Source organism: Echeneis naucrates, chromosome 21 (assembly GCF_900963305.1).
Source record: "Echeneis naucrates chromosome 21, fEcheNa1.1, whole genome shotgun sequence".
NCBI classification, from domain to species: Eukaryota; Metazoa; Chordata; class Actinopteri; order Carangiformes; family Echeneidae; genus Echeneis; species Echeneis naucrates.
Window position 1 is genome coordinate 11274803 of NC_042531.1, and position 22260 is coordinate 11297062.

Consider the following 22260-nt stretch of genomic DNA (forward strand, 5'->3'; position numbering starts at 1 on the left):
AAATCTTATCCTCCCCTGTTTTGACATGAAGGACCAGTATTTATGAACTGTGGTGTTTTCAGCCCAAAGGGTGAGAACTACATCAACACTGTCACATGGTATTGCTGACAACATGCATGTCCTGGACAGGGTGAGTTACGGGTATCAGGAGGTATGGCATAGGGTGGGTGGATGGGGATGGGGGCATCTGTGAGCAGGCCTTGCCATGGCAGATGGGTCCCCACGGTATCCTGCAGAGTGTTGTGCCACCCTACGGGAAGCCACCGGCTCCAGACGAGGAGCAAAATTCACACTCCAGCTGTCTGTGTTTGCGCCACCTGCGCCTACAAGTAATGGAGTTGAAATCCCTCCTTCCACCTGACCAAGAACCATTCTGCCCTGAAGGTTCCCCCCCTCACACCTTATGCGTCACTCACCTGCTCAGGGGGAAATCCAAACCATTTTAATATTTGCATTTTAGAAAGACAAGCTGGTGACCTAACACGGTTAGGGGCTTCTAAAACACAAGAGGAGGTCCAACTCAAAGTAATCGGGAGATAAGCCACATAAATATAGACACATATACATAAATACACAATAACTAAGTGAAGAGCTGACAGGGCTGTCACAGCAGCTGTGGTTCTTTCGTAAATAAACAACAAAGCTGAGGATCCTGTGAAGACTGTGCGGACAGCGCCCTCCAGAGCTCCCTGTGTGCAAACTGCCAAGTGTGCTCCGGACAGAGCCCCATTTCTGTGATCCCCTCACCGTACTGACACAAAGGCTGAATTAAAGTCTGTCCTGTGCAGGTCGGTGTGTGTCAGAGCAGCTGATGGACACACAGGTAGCTCAGTCTCCTGCTGGGAGTGTTTCCTGTGTGCGTCCTGCTGCGCCAGCCTCGGCTCAGCTGTGGGAGGGATCTGGCTCACATTGCAGCTGACGCCTCACTCTCAAACTAGTTTAGAGCTCCACTCCTGCTTTTTTGTTTTGTTTTTGTGTGTGTGTGTCTGTGTGTGCTGCTGCCATGGGGTCCCAGAGGAACCGTCAGCCTGTTGTCCAGTTGTGGAGCTGTGTGCTGGCGCTGTGTGTCCAGCTGAGGTCGGCTCAGACTGCAGGTAGGTCTCTGACATGGTGTGTGTCGCTGCTCAGGCCTGTCTCAAAGTTTGGGCCCTCAAAGTGCGCCATAGTGCGCTGACTGCTGTATTTATTTCTAAAGCCACCGAAGCAGACATGTCAGCCGCGTTACAAACAAAAAACTTCTCCTTCCGCCTTCTGGCGTCGGTTAAAACGATCAAGTGAAACGAAAGTTCCGAACGGCTGTAAATGGATGAATGTGATTGTGATTGTTTTGGATCAGAGTGTCAGCTGTACAGGTGAGACGGAATCTGACAAAGCTTCAAATATCATCGGAGCTCTGAACTCCATTCAGCAGGTTATCGGTAAACAGGAGACAGGGCAGGTGGGGGAGGGGGACTGATCTGACCCACAGCCTGCCACTCAGTGGAGGTTATTTTAAACAGTTCAAAAAAGAACCAGGCTGTGACTTCAGATGCCAACCATTCTTTTGTCCTCAGACTGTCCTGCAGATGGACGCACCTGGGTGCCCTTTCAGGACAGATGTTACCACTTTGTCCACGGAGAAGAAGACAAAATCAAAAGCTATACCTTTGACAGAGCCAAATCCCTCTGCCTGGGCTTTGGTGAGGGACGCTTCTTGTTCTCTGTTTTATTTTCAGTTCAATAATGTTGCCACACTGTGTGTCAATGTGTGCGGTATTGTGTTGCCATACTATACACTGTCACACTTCTCCTTCAGAGCCCCTGACCGTCCAGAGTGCAGAGGAAAACGACTTTGTCATTAACTACAGTCCACAGGTCTGGAAAGGAAACGTCAATGTGTGGCTGGGAATGTTTTATGACACAAACAGTAAGTCCTGTGTGACGGAAGTGCTGCAGATAAAAGAAACAAAGGCTGCCAACCTTCCATTATAGAGAATCTGATTCTAAATAGCAAATCACAAACTGAAAAAGTTACCCATGCACCTCATTTCAGATGTTTGGAGGCAACCAGGGTGGAAAGCTGACACTGAATTTTGTTTCATGCCTTTATGTTGCTAATTTAAGGATGACTGACTGACTAACTGACAGTGAAGTGGGAAGTTGGATTATTGACCTCACAAACAATTTCATTTAAAGTCGCTTTGTTTTTTTCTCCAGCCTCTGTCCTGGTTATTCTAACTTCTGTTCTGCATCACTGAAAAACTATGAAGGGATGCCTGGTAGTTTTCTCTGTATGTTTTGTTATGCTATTTTTAAGAAAGTCTGGATGACAACTCTGATCTATCCTGCTTTTAATATCCTGGCACAGCTTCAGGAAATCTTGTTTTGTTTTGTCTTTTTTCTTTTTTTGATGGGAGGACACTAAACCAAGACACATTAAACATTTCAAAAGCATAAATCCTGAACTGGTAGAGGATGTTCAAGTGTATTTTGTTGTGTGAATGCTGTAATTTTACTTGGGTGACATTAATTGTGATTGGCGGTTGGTGTTGGTCGGTTTTTGAGCAGGGATTTTTGTCTTGTCAGTTGATGGCATGAGGTGGTTCGGTGAGAGCCCTGTGAATTTCACTAACTGGGAGGACAGCTCATCAGCCTCAGACCTCGCACCCTTGGACACGTGTGTGACTCTGCACAGCAACACGGGAAAGTGGGAAAATGTTAGCTGCACGGAGGAAGTTGAGAATGGAGTGGTCTGTGAAACAGCTCAGAGTAAGATTGAAGTTTGTTTTTTTTACACTTGCTGATTTGTTTGCTTTGTTTTATTAAAATGACTGACAGGGAGCCTAAGTTCAGATAAAATGTTTTCCACGTGCCTAACAATGTGTTGTTGCATTTTTCCTTCAGAGGCAAAGAAAGTCAGAAAAAGTAAGTTCACCTTTTGAGCTTTTTTTTTTTTCTTTTTTCTTTTTGGTTTGTTTAAATTTTTCTTTAAAAATTCCTCTGAGATTTCATATTTATAGTAGTGACTTTACTTATCACCTTCAGAACCGAGTGCTCTGCTGTCTGCCCTGGTCATTCTCAGCGTGGTGGCTGTCATGGGAATCTCAGCAGTTATTTGGTTCCTACACCAGAGACACAATTTTGGCTCCACTATATTCACAGCGTTTGAGTACCACCCTCCGTTCCGAGTCCTGGAAGCAGACCAGTCCTGCCTGGTGGAGGCTGAGGAGACTGACAGTGCGCCGTAGGAGAAGGTGCCGTCTCACTGCCTGTTAATGCGAAGAGAAATCCATTCTGCACACACTTACTGAAGCATTTCTTGCGTTAACACATGTAAATGGCATGACTCTGAATAATGTTGGAATGAATGTATGTAGGAATGTAGGAAAACTAACCACACTTATTCTGATACTAAAATCTTCATTGTGGCTCATAAATTTCTCACTGCTTCTGTTTTTTTTTTTTTCCCCTTACTTTATCCACGTAGAGACTCACTATAATCTTTTGTAAATATATAAATAAAATTTATCCTGGTATTGACATCACCTGATTCTTGATGAAATCCTGGGTACTATCAGGTGCTAAAGACGACTTGACTATTTCTTTGGAATGATTGTGTTTTTCCTCTATCTCAGTAAAAGAATGCACTGTTAACTTTTTAAAAGAGTGGTGGATTAATGTAAGATATAGGAACCAGACTTTTGTGACCTGACAAATGTTTGCATTAACGTGAAGTTGTTATCTTTACAAGAGACAGATTAAAAATCAACACAGCAGAGGTTGAGATATCCTGGATCAAGCCTTAAAGCATGCTCCATCCTGCTGCACAGAATAACTCACGCAACAAAGTGCATGTTTCCGTTCGGCCTTCTGTGCATGGGAATGGTGAGTAAACCAGGTTGTATATTATGAATTTGTTGTCCTCATGATGACATAAAGGTAAAATACAACATTTTGTAAAGGCTGAGTAGTCCTCATGATGAGTCAACTGTAAAATTATCAGTGTCCCTTCATGTAGTATTCATAGAAACAAGAATTCTCAATTACAACCTATCAAGGGCAAATGTAAATAGCCTGATCCGAATGAGAGCCCAGAGAAAGATTGAGCAATTGTCTGGTTACTACATGTATGTAAATGTAGTCAATGAAGTGGACTTCCACAGCCCATAAAGCAGGTTTTATATTTAGAGCTAAATGACCGCTAAAAAATTTCCAGGCATTTTATCAAGTAGAAAAAAAGGGGTTGATTATTTTTTGCCCGCTTTCTTTCTTTGGTTAAACGTACTAAATCCATTTAAGACCAAAATAAAACCGGTAAACACTAAACATTTCAGAATCATTTCCAGGCGGCTGTCTTGATAACTATTCACTACCCACTGTTCATATATTTTCCTTTTGTATTGTGAAAGTGGCCAAAAAAGAATACAAAGGGGGTTTTCTTGTGTGTTTTTTGTTTATGTGTGTGCTCGTATATTTTGCTGCCCTATGAAATCCAGTGTTGGCATTAGCAATTTTTTCTATTTTTAAGAGAGTGGATATGATATTTGTGTTGGAAATGATTAAGACGATCGGGATTTGGCTGTGTGATGGTTGATTACACATTTCTCATTACTTCTCTATATTTCAACGGCATAGCTTATGTACACTATCTGCAGAATCTGAGCCTGTGTGTGTTTCATAATAAAGTATGTTTGACTATAACTGATTTCCTTTTATTGATCTAAACTGGGAAGCTTTATTAAGCTGGAAGCTGAGGTCAGAAATGTCACCATTTAGCCTTGGGTTGTCCAGCAGTTTCACCAATCTGCAAACGGCTGACCTTGTTCCCTTCTGCCATCCATATAGGATAATCTTGCTAAATATATATGTGTCAATGCATAATTGAGGAGAGAAAGATGAATTGGGACACCAAAATCGGGGATAGGGTCTAATTAGTTCGGAAAGGATATCTATATCACTGTCATCTGAAAAGTGCCACTCCCTCCGCATGTCCTGTGGCTCTGTTGACATCTCAGCAGGGTCTGAGATGAAACCGAAGTGAGAGAAATCATGTTCATCTAATTTTAAACTCCTAAGTCATCTGTCACCCCCCCCCCCCAAAAAAAAAACTCTTCTTACATATCAGCTGCAGACTTTGTTCAGTTCTTTCACTGGGTGTTTTCAACACCTAGAAATAAATCATTAAAGGTCAGTGGACCAAAACCTGGAGATATGTCGCCTCGCTAAAACCTCAAAACACCCACAAAACTGTCCTGATAATTTCTTGATTTGGCCACCAGGTGGGATAGTGAATCACATTGTGTCAACTCTTCCTCTCTGACACTGCAGAGGAGTCTGATGTGAAGGTCTGTTCAGAGGTCTATCATTCGTTGCAATGCTATGCACATCTCTTGTCAGTCATCAATTCCAACAAAAATATATGCATTGGCATGCATAAGGGGGGTTTCCTATTTGCTTTCCTGCACAGGCAATTATGATGATTATAGTAATTAATTGCAACAATAACACTAGAACAGCGAAAAGCTCCATTTTATTTAGATTTTTAGAGTACTAGGATTGAATTTAATACATGATTAACCTTTTGAGGCATAATAATTTGTTTTTTGCAAACACATTGCAACTTAACTGATTTATCTTGTCACATCCCTAAAGCCATCTTTTCTATTAAATGTGGATTTGTGCATTTATTATTGCAGAGGGTTTTGTGTCTCTCACCAATGCTGAAATGGCCTATTTTGGCTTAAATAATGGCAAAATAATTTCATTAACACATCTGCCACGCCACAGCTCAGAGCAGAAGGAGGTCAGTGCTGACCCAGAATGACAAATTAAAACAGGCATTGGTATGCATGAAAATGACATACAGCAGCATGATCGATGGAATGAAAATGAGTCAGACTAGATCAGAAGACACAAGTTCATCAAGCTTATTAATTATGAGTTATGTGCTAATAAGAGACAATAGAGAACTGACACAACCCTTTGCCTTTGCGCACAGATTTCTCCAATGTCATAAACTTGTGAATATATGTGAAACAGCACTGACTCTGGCCTGTGTAAATACAGAAGCCAGAGACCATGACAAGTTTTCCTACATGTCTTGTTTTTCCCGCAGGATTAAATTGGACATTCTGCCCACATTTGTCTTGTCTTTCTTACCCTTCGTGTTACCGCTTTTCCTGAGAATTAATACAGAGTTAATAGAGTAAAATCAATGTTTGCTCTTATGTCAGCTAATTAGATCTCGTATAATGCCATTTCTTTATCAGTCTTGATAAATATGTATTATTTAAAATAAATGACCTATTTCAACTCTTTGTATCTGACAATACTCATGGTGTTTCAGTTTAAGCTGCTTATTTTTCATTGAGGAAGTGTATGCTCATACACACAGCTATAAGTAAAAGCGATAGATTTTCTTTTAGCTGAGACACTGTGCCATTTTCTAAATCAAATTCAAACACAGGTGCAAAGCTGGAAGGCTTGGGTGTTAAGGGTTCAGAGTATTGAGTGCTGACATGATTAAAATCTGTATTATTCAAATATGATGCAGCTGAAAAAGAAAATCTATGACAGTGAGTGCAACTCCTGTGCCTTGAGGGTGTCCTGAGCTTTCTGAAGACTGATAGAAAAATAATAATTAAAAACAAAAGCACCGTCTTAATTTGTTTTCCATCAGTCTCCAGAGAGATCATCCTTGCTGTCTTTGGTATCTCATTATACTTTCTAATCAAGACTCTTAAAAACCCCTTTAAAGAGGACAGACTGTTTGCCCTTCCCCCAGCATGCTGCTTGCATTGCAGCCACCGAATGCAACTTATTATTTTACAAATGACCAAGGTAGGCTGACATTCTGATTGCACAAAAAGAAAAATGAATGCAGTCTAGTGTTGGAAAAACCACAGGGGGAAAAGGCTTTTGAAGGTAACATCATTCTGATCTCTTCCATGCATTCTTACTAATGAATATTGTCCAACATAATTAAAGACCAACATATCCTGTGGATTGGCTGACAAATTTATCAAATATTTTTTTCTCTCTTACCATCCAGCCAGGTTTTCACTCAATCAGATGCTCCTGTGACTGCAGTATGTACAATGACACTGAATTAGAGGGGAATAAAAATCAATAAGAGCAAGAGATTGTGACCAAGAAGATAAACCTGTTTTAAATCACAAGTGCTGATGAAGGATTTTTTTCCTCTGCATCTTTCATTTGAGCTTGCCTTTTCTGCCTTAATTACAGCATCCCAATCTTATATATGTCCTTTGGCAAAAGGTGCAGCTCCTTAAATTTGAATCCATTCTGACCTCCAAAAACAGCTTCTTGTTTGTCTTTGAGAAATATATCATATCTTTTCGGCATATAGATTCATAATTTGAAGTCACTTACTCTGATTACAAGTAACCTTTAATTACAGTTCAGATGCCGTTACGGCAGTGTCAACCTTCCAAAATAGAAGCACTAAATCTGTCCACGTTTTGAGACATGTCCAGCATGCTTTTATTACATTGTGTTGTAAATGTTTGTTTCTAATGTCTATAGCCAACAGTATGCTTGCTTAATGATCAGAAAAAAAGGCAGATGGTAGTCCTTGGCCCAGTGGAGACTTGAATAGCGCACTTAGCATGACTGTTTCTGTATCACACTCTAGCTTCATTTGGTCAGTGCTAGACCATAGCAGTCCACGCATTCAGACAATTAGCAAAATTAGAAGGGTCTGGCAAGGGACAACATAACTCATACTGATATTTCTCTTCAATTAAGATTTGAGCTACTCTCCTTCATATAGACCCCCACATGTAAGACATCAAAACATATATTTTTAAGTAGCCTATATGGAATAAAACCACATTGTATCTAAATGATTTGCACCCTCCACATCTCCCAGATGTGTTCAACTGTATTACCAGCCTTGCCCTAATTTTAGCTTGATTTTATTTGTGGCTTCCTATTGAATGTTATGCTTTCTAATTATAGATGTGCTGGTGAATGTGTTGTTTTGCCATGCCAGAGAAGACTGTATTAAAGCACAACCAACACCAAAAGCAGCAATGAAATCTGCATCAGTCAGTTCTACCTTCAGATACTAAACTGCACTTTGCATTCACTCTTACTGTCAGTTACTGACTAAAAAAGATGGGAGTGTGTAGACCCCCACTGAATGCGTGTGACATTAAACCTTATTCTGTGCTTGTTTTGATTGAAAATTCCCATTAAACCTAATAGGTGACTATCTCCTTGAGATGAATTTATAGGGTTAGGGAAAACTTTAAGCATCTGAAAATGTAAAAAAAAAAAAAAAAGAAAGAACGAAAGCAACAGCTGCAGGCATGAGTTCGTCTGCACTGGCTCCCCGGGGATGTGGTGGAAATTAAAAGCACCAGTTGGTGTATGCATGTTTTAGGGTCGGGGGGCAGCATCATGTCTTTTCCGCAGCTAATCATTAATCAATGGCTGCCTGGTGACTCGGGTGCTCTCAGGCTGACGCTTCCTCAGTTTGTGCACTTGCTGGCTGGATGATTGAGAACAAAAGTTTGCGTTGCCGGAGCCGTGAGCTGACGTCACTTCTCTTGAGTTGGCTGGAGTGAGACGGAGGAGAGAAGAAGAAGGAGAAGAGGAGGAAGAGGGAGAAGAAGAAGAAGAAGAGGAGGAGGGCTGATTCTCCCCAATCTGCCATCACACACCGACGCAGCCGGACTCAGTTAACTCCCCGCTTCTCTCCCTAACTGCACAAAACTGGGAAGTAATTCAACACAGCTTTTTTTTGTCCTGTTCGCTTCTTTCTTTTTTTTTGTTTTTTTGTTTGTTTGATCGGAAGCAGTTTTTTTTCCACGATAAGGTGAGTTTTAATTGCTTGTGTTTTCCCCCTGTTGGGAGCTCGCTGGATGTGAGCACCGAGGTAACGGTCAGCGGCGGTGACGGCTAACAGCTAAGCTAACAGCCCCCCTCCGTCCACCCCCAGCTAAACCAGCGGCATCCCTCACTACACTTGACACGGCCGAAGCGTTATCCGCTGCGAGACGTTTGAAAAGAGAGAGTGGAAAAGTTCGGCTTGAAGTACGTGTGTAGTTTGTGCATGTTGCCACTCTTTAACTTTGTTCTGCCTTCGTGTTTGAACCGTAACTTTGTGACAAAAAGAGTGTTTTGACCCCGGTGCTGGGGCTCGGCTCGGGCGGACGGACGGACTGCTGCTGCTCCGTCTTGTCATTACCTTGCAGCATGGATCTCGTCTTTGTTGCCAGCCGGTCCACGCTCCGCAGGATCCGACGTGATGTCCAGAAACGTTAATGGCCGGACGGTGAAAAACATGAACATAAGTAAGGCTGTCACAATATCAGGGCTTCTAAGCTCACCACAAGCTTCTTGTGTTTCCATTTAAAAGAACAGAGAAGAGGAAAAAAAGTAGTGTTTCTGTCTCTGTCCGCCGGCGCTTGTTGTGGCTTTTTAAGCTTCGTGTGACATGTCATGAAATGATATGTAACGTGTGTAATGGAGGTGGGCTTCCATTATATGTTTTCAGCCTCTTTCTGTCATTTGTTGTCGTTGCTGAAGCCGGGCTGTCCGCTGGGGCTTTCTCCTCCCGCTGTCTTCTCTTTTTGTGGCTTCCTCTTAAAGGAAAGAGCAGCTAATGTAGAAGCTGCGGTCTGGGCTGAAATTTACCCTTTGAGATTATGACAATACCCTCCATTTTTCTGCTTTCATATTAACAACAAGGCATTCGCCATCTTGGGCAATTTAAATTAGGATGGTTGCACTTGAACGGTGGTCATCAGTACTCAAGTTGGGAAACTTTCTAACAGAAAAGACGCCTTAGATACGACCTTAATTTGTGTTGACTTGTATTGGAAAGCTGTATTTCAATCACACACACAACGGAAACATTTTAAAATTGCCCCAATTCCTTCCATTACTGGGTTTTTAATTAATTTTTTTTTATTTTAACCCTGCTTGGCTTACTCTGAATTTGAAGAAGCCTTTTAAAGTAGTTTAATAACAGCCAGCGAAGCACAAACGACCACAGAAACATTTAAGTGCATATTCAGTTAATATCAAGGGCAATGCTTAAGTGTTACAGGCCATCATCCTTGATATTCATTTAGACCAGGCTTAAGACAAACTAAGCATCAATAGGCCTTTTTTTTCTAGAGGAACTCTTAGATTGTGCTAATCAGTAGCTCTAAGGGAGGCTCTATTGTATTCAAGTGTTCCAATAAGCGTTGACAGAGTGACAGTTAACCAGCAAGCACAATAACAGGACCCTGAAACTCAAGCAGCTCTTAATTCAGCCTTTGTCAATTATATAATTTACACCTGCGATTTTCAGTTTTCTGATAAAAGGCCTGTGGATCTGAGACAACATCTCTTCTCTGCTAATGAATATTAGGCCCTTCAAACTTCAGGATGTTGTGACAGCATCAGCTGGACTTATTTTTGCCATAGGAGTTTGTGCTGCATGGTGATCTAAGGGGGGAAAATGGTCTCAGGATCAGACTATAGAGCTTGATTTGAATGCATTCACCTATCATTTCATTTTGTAGCTTGGCAGGCATCTTTTGTTTGCTGCATGGAGTTGATTTCTTTACAGATATAATTGATAGTAATGTACTCTCATGTGGCCTTTATACACACAGTCTTTGTGAGATGGCAGTAAACATTATTCCCATTGAAGTTCATTGTTTAAATGCCTTCAGTAGCCAAGGTGGTAAGATAAATCAGATCACAACCTTGATGTGTTATGCATGCATCTAGTAACTGCCAATGAATCAAAACACAGGCAGAAGGTCACTAAATTTGCTTCATATTTATTCAGCGCTCATCTCCTTGAAAACCTCAGCAGACAGAACAATGTTTTTGGCCACTGTAGTAGCCCCTGAATATGAACTTTTAACATCAAAATCAAAAGTCAGCATCTTGTCTTTCTAAATGTAAAAAAAATTAAAAAATTGCAGTTTTACTCTTCTAAGATCAACATACAAATTTAGTCATGAGCTGAAAGACAAAAAAACAGCCCTTTTTAACAGGTTAACTTCTCGGTCAGTTACTTATTTTGCTGCTTCTTTTGTAAAAATTCATCACTTCATTATAAACTATTGATTGTGTAACATAGCACTGTGAGGCTATTAGTGGTTACATGTGTAAGGTGTACTTTCATTGCTGAATTGACCCCAGTGCCCACCATTTAAAGTTTGGATCACATTGAACATGCCATGTGTGTCTTGACTATTGATGCACCTTCCCTTTTTCCGTTTCTTTGGTCCTTTTTTAAAAGTGCCCTTTTAAGAGGCCCAAAGGGGGGAAAAAAAAGCAGGTCTACTAATAATTGTGTTTTCACCCATTTTCACCCTGTCTCTCTTTTCTTACCCTTTCCACAAGTTTGCACTCATTAATCAAAGATGCTGGACCCCTGCTGTGGGCTGAGCAGGTTCATCAATTTGGCCAGCTTGCTGTAAGGAACAGCGCAGACGCTCTTAACACACAAGCATAAATAAATCTATGGTCTTTATATGCAAGCCCTGAAGGTTAATGCTGTATAATTCAGTGCACCCTCTTTGTCTGCTGTGATTGATGTTTTTAAACATGTAAGGCTTGACAGGATTCCCTTTTTGTAGGTCAGTGTTGACACTTTATGATTGGGTGAGCTTGGGGGGAGCAGCACAAGGGAGGTGGATTATTAGGAATATGTCAGGGTGATTACTCTTTTTCACTCATCTTCCCAGTCTATTTTCTCTCTGCCTGGAGATGCTTATCCTAATGCTGTATTTGAACCAGTGCTGCTCCTAAGATTGAAGTCTCCCTGCTGTGTTAATGGGGCTGATGTTTAAAATGCTCGTGCCCTGGTCTGTTTGTTTAGCTGTTTAGTATGGATTTGTGTCCTTTGCTGCAGAAATTTGCTGGCCAGCTGCAGGCAATGGATGAATTACCTCCATGTTCAAAATTCCAGGCCAGGTAGCTGCATACAGTAGTACAGCCCTTTTGTCCTCCTGCTGTTGTAAACCCTTCCACCATCACAGTGGACTGTGCCTCAGCAGCCCCCATTTCTTATTGATCTTCATGCATTTAAACTCTGGTCACTGCTGCCACAAACACTTCACACTTTAAGCATGCTGTTGCAGGCACATTTTTAAATATTTAATTTTTATTCAACCAGATAAGAGAATGGAGAAAAGAAATTCATCCCTAAAAATGTCTGGCTCAGCAAAGGCCAGAATCAAAACCTTAGGGAACCTAACTTACTGAATTCTGTCCTCTCAGTGGAGGCAAGGGCCATGGATCTTACACTCTTGTCAGTTTATGGCAACTTGTTTCTTACTTTGAAATATATCTGTTTTACTTTTTGAAAAGATAGTCCTGTAAACTTATTAAGTGTGGAGCTTGCTGTGTATATATATATTTTTTTTTTATTGGGAAGACTTTCTATTGGTTGTATTCATAAAAATTTTACTGTACAGGTGCTGCCATGATTGTTTTATTCATAGACCAGACAGTGCAGCACTATTTTATTTGACACCATCTCAATATCTTTTTACAATGGTAAAACATTTAATGAGGGAGCATAATGTCACTCTATTCATGACTGTCTTAAGCATAGGTTTATTAGATCTATGTTAATAAAATGGTCACTTACAATGTTTTCAGTAATTAAACTGTTAGAGACAGTTGGTTAGAGGCACTGTTGGACCCGAGAGGGTGATATTCAGAAAAGAAAAAAGACACTACGATGCCACAGGTGCATTTGTAGGAAACAAATGTTCAACCTAGCATCAATAGCAAGCTGAGTGGTTCAAATCATATTACACAATTAAAGAGGGTATGCTGTTAAACCTGCTATTTGTATGGAGATTAGCAGTTATTACATTTGACTTAGTAAACGGCTTTCTGTGCAGGGAGACCAATATCATTGTCTGCTGTTTCAGAGATGACATGGAGCCAGGTAGATGGACAGTTGAGTAATCTGAGATGGCTTATCCTTGGAGTTCAAAAACTTGTTACAGTCCATTATTTCAAGCTGGAAGGTGACCTTTTTCCTCAATATTAAAACATCTAACTGTGGAAGACAATATTCAGTTATATACAAATTTTGACACTTAGAAATAACACAAATGAAACTGTGTACATGACACATAGCAAATGTTGATACTATTGATTCAAATTATAAGTGATTTAGTAACTCTCACATTCATATTAGCTGTTTTAAGGGGCATAGAAAGTGAGCATAACAGAATCCATGGTTCAGACAACTTGACAGATGAAAGTGGAACATCTTTGATCCTGAGCCATTTTTGCTTTTAAACTAATTTCCTGTTTCGTCTAGACATTTGAAAAAGATCTATTTTGTTTGGATGGGTCATAAGAGAAATGTCACTAAGACAGCGAGGCCATTGTACCTGTCTATGTAAACATTTTGATCATAATCCAAATTAATTTTGCCAACAGCTGTTAAAATATACAGTATCTGTATACCCAATTAAGCATAAATAACATCAATATTGGTGCTTCACCACTTCATTCCAACATGAGTGACCCTATAATTGGTCAACCTGAGAACAGTCTGAGATGTTCTTTATCAACAGAGCATTGTGAAGTGCGTCTAATTTTCTAATTACTTTGTGCATAAAACCTCTGATTTTAGCCTGTTTCGACGCAAGCTTGCTCCTGTGATTAAAATTTGTTGGCCTCCAGCTGTTTTTACCTCACTATTACTCTATTTGTTTGTCAACAGGATTATGCAACGAAAAGTATTGAACCAATTTGCACCAAACATATTGGAGGGATGGCATTGCCCAGGGGAGATTCCATTAAATTTTGGGCCAGATCTGGATCATTTACTATGAATATGATCTCCCCCCCCCTCACTGTTCTTTGAAGTCTGGTACATGTTGCAGCCTTTCATTAGGCAAGACTATTAAAAAACAAAACAAAACAAAACAAAAAAATGCATAGACTTGATCATTTTGAAATTGTAACTTCACTACCAATCTAAGCTAACAGGAGGAATATCTCTTACTTAATCATACAAACCTAAAGAAGGTAGTTTTAAGAGAAGTGTGGTGTTCAGGTAAGTGTGAAGATATGTATGCCACCTAGATGTAGTAATAAGTTTTCAAACTTCTTGTATATGTTTTTTAAGCTAAGTGATCATTTTAAAGTTTAAAAACTTAAGTGCCTCGATTATAGATCTGAAAATGCTTATGATTTAGGTCAGTTGATGTATAAAGTCATGACTTAAGCAGAAAGACATTAGATTTCTTTACTGAGTGAGAATTTTAGAAGGAAAAAGATATAAATGATTCAGGGATGGGTCAAAGATTGAAGCTGGTCTATGATTAATTTCCTTTTCATTCCAAACATAAACCAGATGGTTCATTTTGTACATGTGGTGGCTGGTCAGACTTATTTACACTGCCTATCATATGTGCATTATGTTTTCAAAACTCGTGACCCCAACAGCTGCTTGGTTGAAGCATAAACATCATAAAATTGCTTCAATTACTAACAAAATATCAGTAGAATGTGTGGATTTTAATACATTTTAATGCAATTGAAGGTTTGTTTCTTAATGTCACTAGATGCTGGCTATATAACTAACCATAATCCAATTTCTCTCAAGTATTTTTGTCATATCCCATTTTCTTGTGTTTTCTCTGGCAGCAGTAGTTTGATAGTTTTTTGGCTGATGTCTATAATGGAAAATTCATCTTCCCTCGGGTCTATATTACCATTTTTATTTCATTTTCATGGAGCTTTCAGATAGGAATGAATCTGAATGAGTAAATCGATAAAATCAAGCAATAAATCTGCTGTTGTTGTCTTATGTTTCAGGTGCAGAGCAGTGATGTCACAGAACTGAAGGTAGTGTCACACAGTAAGTATTTGGTTATATCAACCACCCATTGTCCATGTCTCTGAAGTATTTCTTTTTATTATTGTAGGAGGGGGAAAACAGTTTGCTTTGTGAAATTGGAAAAAAAATAAGCCATGAATGCAAATGCCGACCTAAGTGGAACACCTCATTTTAAAGTATTATTTTGGTATAGGATTAGGATTTTCCAATTAGGTTGAGATTTGACAAAGTCCTCTTTTATGAAATTAGTTTGTGCTGCATTACACTTTGCTCTCATTTTGTGTGTATCTAATTAATTCTTGTCTTTCTTAGAATTAGAGTGTCAAGGCTTCAGAACATATTTAAATCTCTTAGGGGAGGCAAGAAAACTTTTTTGACTATAGGGTATTTTAAGATAAATTACTGTGAGTTAAACAGGGGTAATTGGTGGGTTTGAAGCTATTGTTTTGCTTGGTTTTAAATTTAAATTTTGGCTACTCCATATATTCTAACTTTATACAGATGCTTCTTGGCTGCAATTAAAAATTAAATTGTTGCCTCAAGATAGGGGTAGTGGATATATCAATTTTAGTTCTCTTCAGCCTGAGCTCTGCTCTGTCAGAAAATGACATGGTTTTCTTTCAACTGCAATACATGCTGCCAAATGTTTGTTAATTAGATACGCTGACTGTCCATTCATTGTCCATTCAATATCCTCAAAGTGAAAGTTAGGAAGCACTTGCATAACTTTTATGAGGTGAAGAATGCTGAAATTGTGCCATGGAATTCATGGCCTGCACATGGCAACCTTTTGACCCACACTAGAGTAAAAGTCTCTTACTCTTTATGTGACTGGCCTTGCAAAGAGACAGATCATCTGTAGCAGTGCACTCAAGTTCAGATGAAACGGGTATGAAAAAATGAACACAAATCCCATCATCTCTAAAGCGGAGCACTCTCCTGTTCCTGTTGTGGTGTCATAGGATTTATTATAGCAGTTATCACTAACCTTCAGTTCATCAACAGGCCACAGTATGTTTTAGAAATGGTTTCCAGGCAGGAAAGTTATAGCCTCTCATCCCTTGTATTTGCCAAATGGTTGCTGTGCATTAATTTCACTGTCACAAAGTTTTGGTCTGTCAGTTTGGATTAGCGGTCCTCTGCCCGTGTTATCACCCAACATTGAATGCTTCAGCAGAATCATGGCCCTCAACACTTGGCTCCATCCCACCTGCAGTCAAACCAACCTCTCCTTAACTGATAACTTCAACTTGTTCTGGAAGCACCTCTCCTTTTTTCCAGCCAGACAGAGTTCACCAAAACAAGCTGGGCTTGTTTAGCTGCTAACATGTAGTATGATACCCACTCTGCACCATGTTGACTGATGCTTACACCATACACCCTCTCCTCTTCCTCTATGCCCTCCTGCTACAATAACAAGCTCACCATCTCCCCAACAGACCACAGCTGGCACTGCACTCTATTAAATGCACTCTAATGACTTTAGTTTTTTGTTTTCTGCTTGGAAGACATATCAGTGGGCGAACATATGTACATATGTTCATATGTTTATGTACAGTTTGTTCATCGGGGTGCTTTCAACTCTTTTGAGTACGTAGTCATGGTTAGGATAGGCTTCCTATCTATAGGCCTCTGTTTGAGAATCTGTCTCTCAGCATTGATGGCTGTATGATTTCTATGAGCACCTCCATAAAACATCTTGGAGTTTTCTTTGATTCAGCTTTGACTTTTAAGCCTCATATAAGGGTAATCACCAAGATTTTCCATCTGTGTAGCTAAGATCTGCCTGGTTTTATCTCTCAGTACTGCTGAGATTGTTCTGCATGCTCTAGTAACTTCCAGATTAAACTGCAGCAATCTTCTTTTTTCTGGCTGTGCTACTTGAAGTCTTCCTTTCCTGGCATCACTTCACTGGCCTTCTGTTAAGGCTAGATCTGAATTTAATTTAAGGTCATTTTCTAAACTTATAAGGCCTTAAATGCACTTGTGGCATTCTAACTATCTCAACTACTTAGACTCTTTGTCTTGTCCCAGCCTCTTTGCTCTCTCAATTTGTGCCTTCTTGTTATCCCCACAGTTAATAGAAACACACATTTTCTATCAATACTTTGGTCTGGTCTAGTTTGAGTGTTTAATCCCTGTTTTCTATGTCTAGTGTCTCTGTGTGTTCGTAATTTCACTCACTTTCCCTAGGTGATTTTGCACTTTAAATAAACTAATTGATTGGTTGACTGTCTCCCTGTCCTGACACTGACACAACCTTGAGCAATTCAACCCTTTTTATATTAAATAATGACAAATAAGGAATAATGGCTTGCAAAGATAAAATATATATATATATATATATATATATATATATATATATATATATATATATATATATAAAAAAAAACACAAATGATGCATAAATTATTTCAAATGGAAAAAGCTAGATTAGTTCAAACATGTTCATCATTTTTACAACTCCATCCGTATTATTTTGAGTAGCTCACAGTGTGGGGAGTTACGGCAATATAAGTATGGTAAAATACTTACTCTGTCCATATGATATGATGTTCAAGATTTAAATCCAACGAATGAAAGCTTTATGAACTGGAGATTGGTATGTTTCATATGGAACATTATTTTGTACTGTGTATCCTGTATGTGTAAAAATGGTGAGCTGTGCACATGACATTTTTCCCTTTGTTTTCAAATATTTATGACCTTCAGTTAAAAGTGGAGCTTCAGAGTTGGCTGTGTTTTGTGACTTTGCCAGAAGTGTGAACAGATTGCTGTCGTATTGTAATAGGCCGTGGTGGTAAATATCAAAGCCCACTCCTTTCCATTTTTTTTCTGCCCAGAGGGGAATTAAAATACATGCAGGGAACAAAAGTCAAGTGATGAAAGAAATTGGTCAGTGGTAAATCAAAGACTTGTGAATGATGCAACAATTAAATTTTAGTTATATGGCTACTGCATTGACATGAGTTTTCTCAGATGTTTAATGAATATGGTGCCATATTCAGCTTTTAAGAACAGCAGTTATGTGCACGATGTGCTTCAGTGTGGTAACTCAGAACCTCTGGTTACATCATGCTGATCATGAGATTATTGACCTTTTACATAAAGCGTGTAGCCTACAAATAAGATAGTCAGGTTAGATAACTAGTCTTTAGCATTTGTTGTTGTTTTGCATAAAACAAAGCTATGGAAGGATGGAGCAGATTAATGATGAGCACAGAACAGTCACTACTCCTCCTTGCTTGTTCTGGATTGGAGCCTGTACTGATATGGAATCCTGCTTGACATGGAAACTTGGTTATTACGTGTCTGTTTTCTTTAGGGACAAGCTATATTAGATTATATAATGCTAGGTAACTTGCTGTACTGTTATTCAGCTCTTCAGCAATGTTGCTATTGCTAGTTGTAATGTAACTTGTTGTTGAATGGAGGTCCAAGATGATGGTAGTCTACCAGGATATCTAGTTGCACTGACAAGCATTTACCATTTAAAGCTTCAAAGACTACCCCAAATGAAAAAGGATGAAAACATGGAAGTCAGTGGTATGAATTTATGTAGAGCAAGGTGTGTCTGCTCTGTGGGAGATGGTATGTCAGTAAAGTGGAATTCACTTTTTATGCTTTTGCTCTGAGGTGACAGGTCAAGAAGACCATGGGTTTGTGGATGGCACTGGCATGGTGTGCTGCGGGGCATGTTGGAAGACTGTAGACCTGTAAGGGTGTCTCTGAGGTGTGCAGATGGTGTTGAAGAAAATTGAATTTTCTTGGGCAGCCATGACCAGCTGCCTGCTGTTCCTTCTTTATTATTGGCATGAAATCTTTATTGGACAACAGGGATTACTACACAGCATAATTTTAAATTATAAGATACATTTTTTTTAGGGGCTTTTTGCCACACATCCAATGAATCTGCACTGACTAAAACCATGCAACTGCTTCATGATACAGCTCAAAGCACTTAAATATTACAGATGTTAATAAAATGTTCACATCTTTTGAGTACCATGTAGCTGGCGGAGAGTTTTGTTACCAGCCTGCAGGGGCTGCACAGAGAGGATCTGTGGTGTCAGCGATTAGACGTGTGTAGAGGTGACACCAAGGTGAATGCTGAGTTGTAGAATGGTTAGAAATCATTGATATTCTGACTCGGAGGCTGCAAATGGCTTGGTGGCAGACGGAGTCTTTGTCAGTGAAGAAAATGGCAGCTCAGGAGCATCACTGCCATTTTCCCTATCAGCTCTGCTGGCAGGCGGTGACCTTCTGCTGCTCACAGAGATCCCCAAGCACATGATCAATTATCTCACTTCCATTGTTTACTAATCTAGTGGAAAAGGATTTAAATGTCAGTTTTTTTAGAGCGAGACTGCATGTGTAAGCATGAAACTGGTGTTTGTTGTGAGTGCATAATGAGAAAGCAAATCGCACAAGAACATATTTGTACCATCGTAAGCACAATAGAAAAAATTAACCAATGTGGGATTGAAGGATATTGAACCAATACATGACAGTCATTTTGCTGTTTATTTCATGTTATCAGAATTGTTGTAGTTTATTTTACTGAGTCATATCAGATTTTTGAACAATGTTCATGGAAGAGGACCCTCAGGAGTATAGACACATCACATGGTATTAATTTATCATGTTTTAAAATAATTTGTTCTGTTGAAGATGTTTATGCAATTATAATTAAGTAATGAGTCTTCTCACTGTGCACATAACATGGCACCAAGAATGAAACTGTGCAATCCACTCACTGTTCTTGTCCCTAAACAAAATTAATATGAAATGCAATAAAACTTAAGGGTATATGGGGAAAAGTAACAAAAGGAAATGACATTGAGCCCACGCTTTAATATGTATATTTTTTGTCTTGATAGTTGATTTCATTAGTGGATCTCATTGTTATGCATTGACTGTCCTTCTGCAGTAAAGTGAATATTGCATTCATGTAGTCTGAATATTCAGGAGGCAATGCATGGATTTGAGTGACATCCTCTAGGAAAAAATTTTTGATTTGTCTTTAATTGAAGACGCTGATTAATAATGTTTAATATTATATTAATAGTCGTGCATTATCTTGTTTCAAGTTTTTTTTAATTTCACTTTCTCTTTATTCTACAGGGAGTTTTTATCCAAATGTTATGTCATAATTTGATTTCTGGTTTAAAAAAAAAAAAAAAAAAAGATTAATCGTGATTGCATAAATATTCATTATCAGCAATAATTAAGGGAAAATGAGGTTTGGTCGTAATTCCTTCACTGTGATGGAAAATTTTAACTACATTAGCCATATCTCTGATTATAGTATAAAACTTTCCAGTCAGCTTCCTTTGTGCATGGACAACTATTGTTTGATAAAAATCTTCAGAGCATTCATATGTGTCTCATTCTGTGAGTGTGACCCCAATGTCGCAGACTGTTGGATGCTCCTTTTATATGTTACACTGACATACCGTCATTCAAAATCTTTTTCTTGCTTCTCACAGAAGCCTGTTGAAAATCTGTGTTTGGATGCTGAGCTAAACTATCAGAGTGGGTCACAGTGTTAGCACACAAAGGGTGCATGCAGCAAATAGCCTACTTCTTTGCCACCAGTATATTTGTATTTTATTTCTTTCCCTCTGTTGAACCCATGGAACAGGTGGAGTTCAAAGTGCTGTCCTTGAGGATGACCTTGTGGCTGGCTTTAGCCTCTATTAAGCACACAAGTGAAGTTCATTCACTCATCAGTGCATCAGTCATTTATACAGGTTACTTGGGAAAGTCTGTGGTCAGTATGCAACCCAATGGGGCCTTTATCCCAAATGTTATGTAATTAGCATTTTATTTGGAGCGAACAGTGGCAAGCTGTGTGCAGTTCAGTGTGAAATATCTGCTTTCAATGATGACTTTGGATGCTGTGTCATCTGCTGTAAACTGTATCAATTTAAATTAAAACAAAATAAGGCTTAAAATATCCCTCTCTACATTTAATGAATCTAGAATATATTAAAGTTTCATGATTCGTATGTCGGAGGATGTTCTGTCCCTTCCTGACAAAGGCATTGTGTATGCTGGGTTGGTGTATTATTTGTGCCTGTACAGCATCCCATAATGTGATATTCATTCCAATCAGAGAGCTGGGGTTATATCCATAACCCTGAGTTATATACTATTAAGATTTTAAATGCCATTTGCTGTTAAAATGCTACATCCCATGTACATTAGAAAGTTGTATGGTGCAGCCCACACAGCAAGCCTGTGGTAGTTTTTTTTTTTTTTTTTTTTTTTTTTTTTTTTTGCGGTTTGCAAGGCGGATGATATTAAGTTGCCATGCCACGTACCTTTTCCTTAGTCTTTCAGGGCTGACTGCACACCAGGCAGTGCTTGTTTTGTTGCACTACCATAAACTGTGTGGAAAAGATGTATTAAGCTTCTGTGTGTGTACAAATTACTGTTTCCCAATACCCTCATAACCCTGCAATGGCATTATAGCAATAATCTTCCTTGTTAGTTGGGGATATGTTCATTGATATTTGAATGGCATATGCAATTGATCTTCTTCTGTTCTAATATTGAATTTGTAGGATCATGGATAAACAAATTAAGCACTTTTAGATACAGATATAGTCTAAAATGTTGTCAAATGTTTTTCATCACCTTAACAGAACTTGGTAAAAAATAGGCAGACAGCAAACGAAGGGTGGAGGGAGCAATGTGACGCACAACAGGTTACGAGCGTTTCTGTGATGTGGCTTACATTAACCATTTGGTTACCAATGTCCCTTTCACTGTACACTAACAAGTGGGAAGTGCTGCCGTTCTTCTGATGCTGTTGTCAAATACCAACTTTCCCAAGAACCTTTCCTCTTTCAGAAATGGTCAACTGTCTTCAAGGTTAGTTCCTGATTAGAACAGAAACTAACAGGAACTGTTTTGCTTAGAAAGTTGGTGGGTTTATCTTGAACTGCACATAAATAGCTTTATTGTTATCTGACAAGGATTTCCGTCTGGCTGAAGAGCCATAAAGTTTAATTACACATGGGTGAGTAAATGATTGATATGGCTATGCTAAATTATATATTTGCCTTTGCATAGACGTTTCATAGATACGAATTCAGAGTATGAGATTGGGGGGGCAGGGGGGAAACCCAAAACAGAAACTACACTTACTAGCATTGAGACTTGTGTTTGGGCCATACACTCCAAAGTACAACATGATAGAGCACAGTATCAGAAACAGTGCAAGCAGGTGATGGAAATATTCATTAGCAACATAAAGATGGCTCAGAGGCAGACAGATTATTATTATTATTATTATTTTTTTTTGTCTGCACATTCATCAAAATAAAAATAGTCTTGGTGTCCCAAGTGACTTTTCCACATCTATTAAAGCCACAGCTGCACGTACTATGCATAAACTCTGTTATTTCTCCAATGAATTGTTTTTGAGC

General features: G+C 39.2%; 2 protein-coding genes across 2 annotated transcripts in view; both read left to right on the forward strand.

Moving 5' to 3' along the window:
* Positions 1-797: 797 nt before the first annotated feature.
* On the forward strand, positions 798-4674 carry cd302 (CD302 molecule). The gene is made up of 6 exons (XM_029530578.1): positions 798-1094; positions 1554-1679; positions 1796-1906; positions 2566-2748; positions 2884-2904; positions 3025-4674. The coding sequence occupies exons 1-6, from the start codon at positions 1004-1006 to the stop codon at positions 3225-3227; spliced, it is 735 nt and encodes a 244-aa protein (XP_029386438.1). The 5' UTR covers positions 798-1003; the 3' UTR covers positions 3228-4674.
* Positions 4675-8596: 3922 nt separating this feature from the next.
* The window catches only part of baz2bb (bromodomain adjacent to zinc finger domain, 2Bb), a 45800-nt gene continuing 32136 nt past the window's right edge, over positions 8597-22260 (forward strand). The window contains exons 1-2 of the mRNA XM_029531006.1: positions 8597-8821; positions 14803-14845. The gene's annotated coding sequence lies outside the window, so the exon portion shown is untranslated. The remainder of the gene's footprint in view (positions 8822-14802; positions 14846-22260) is intronic.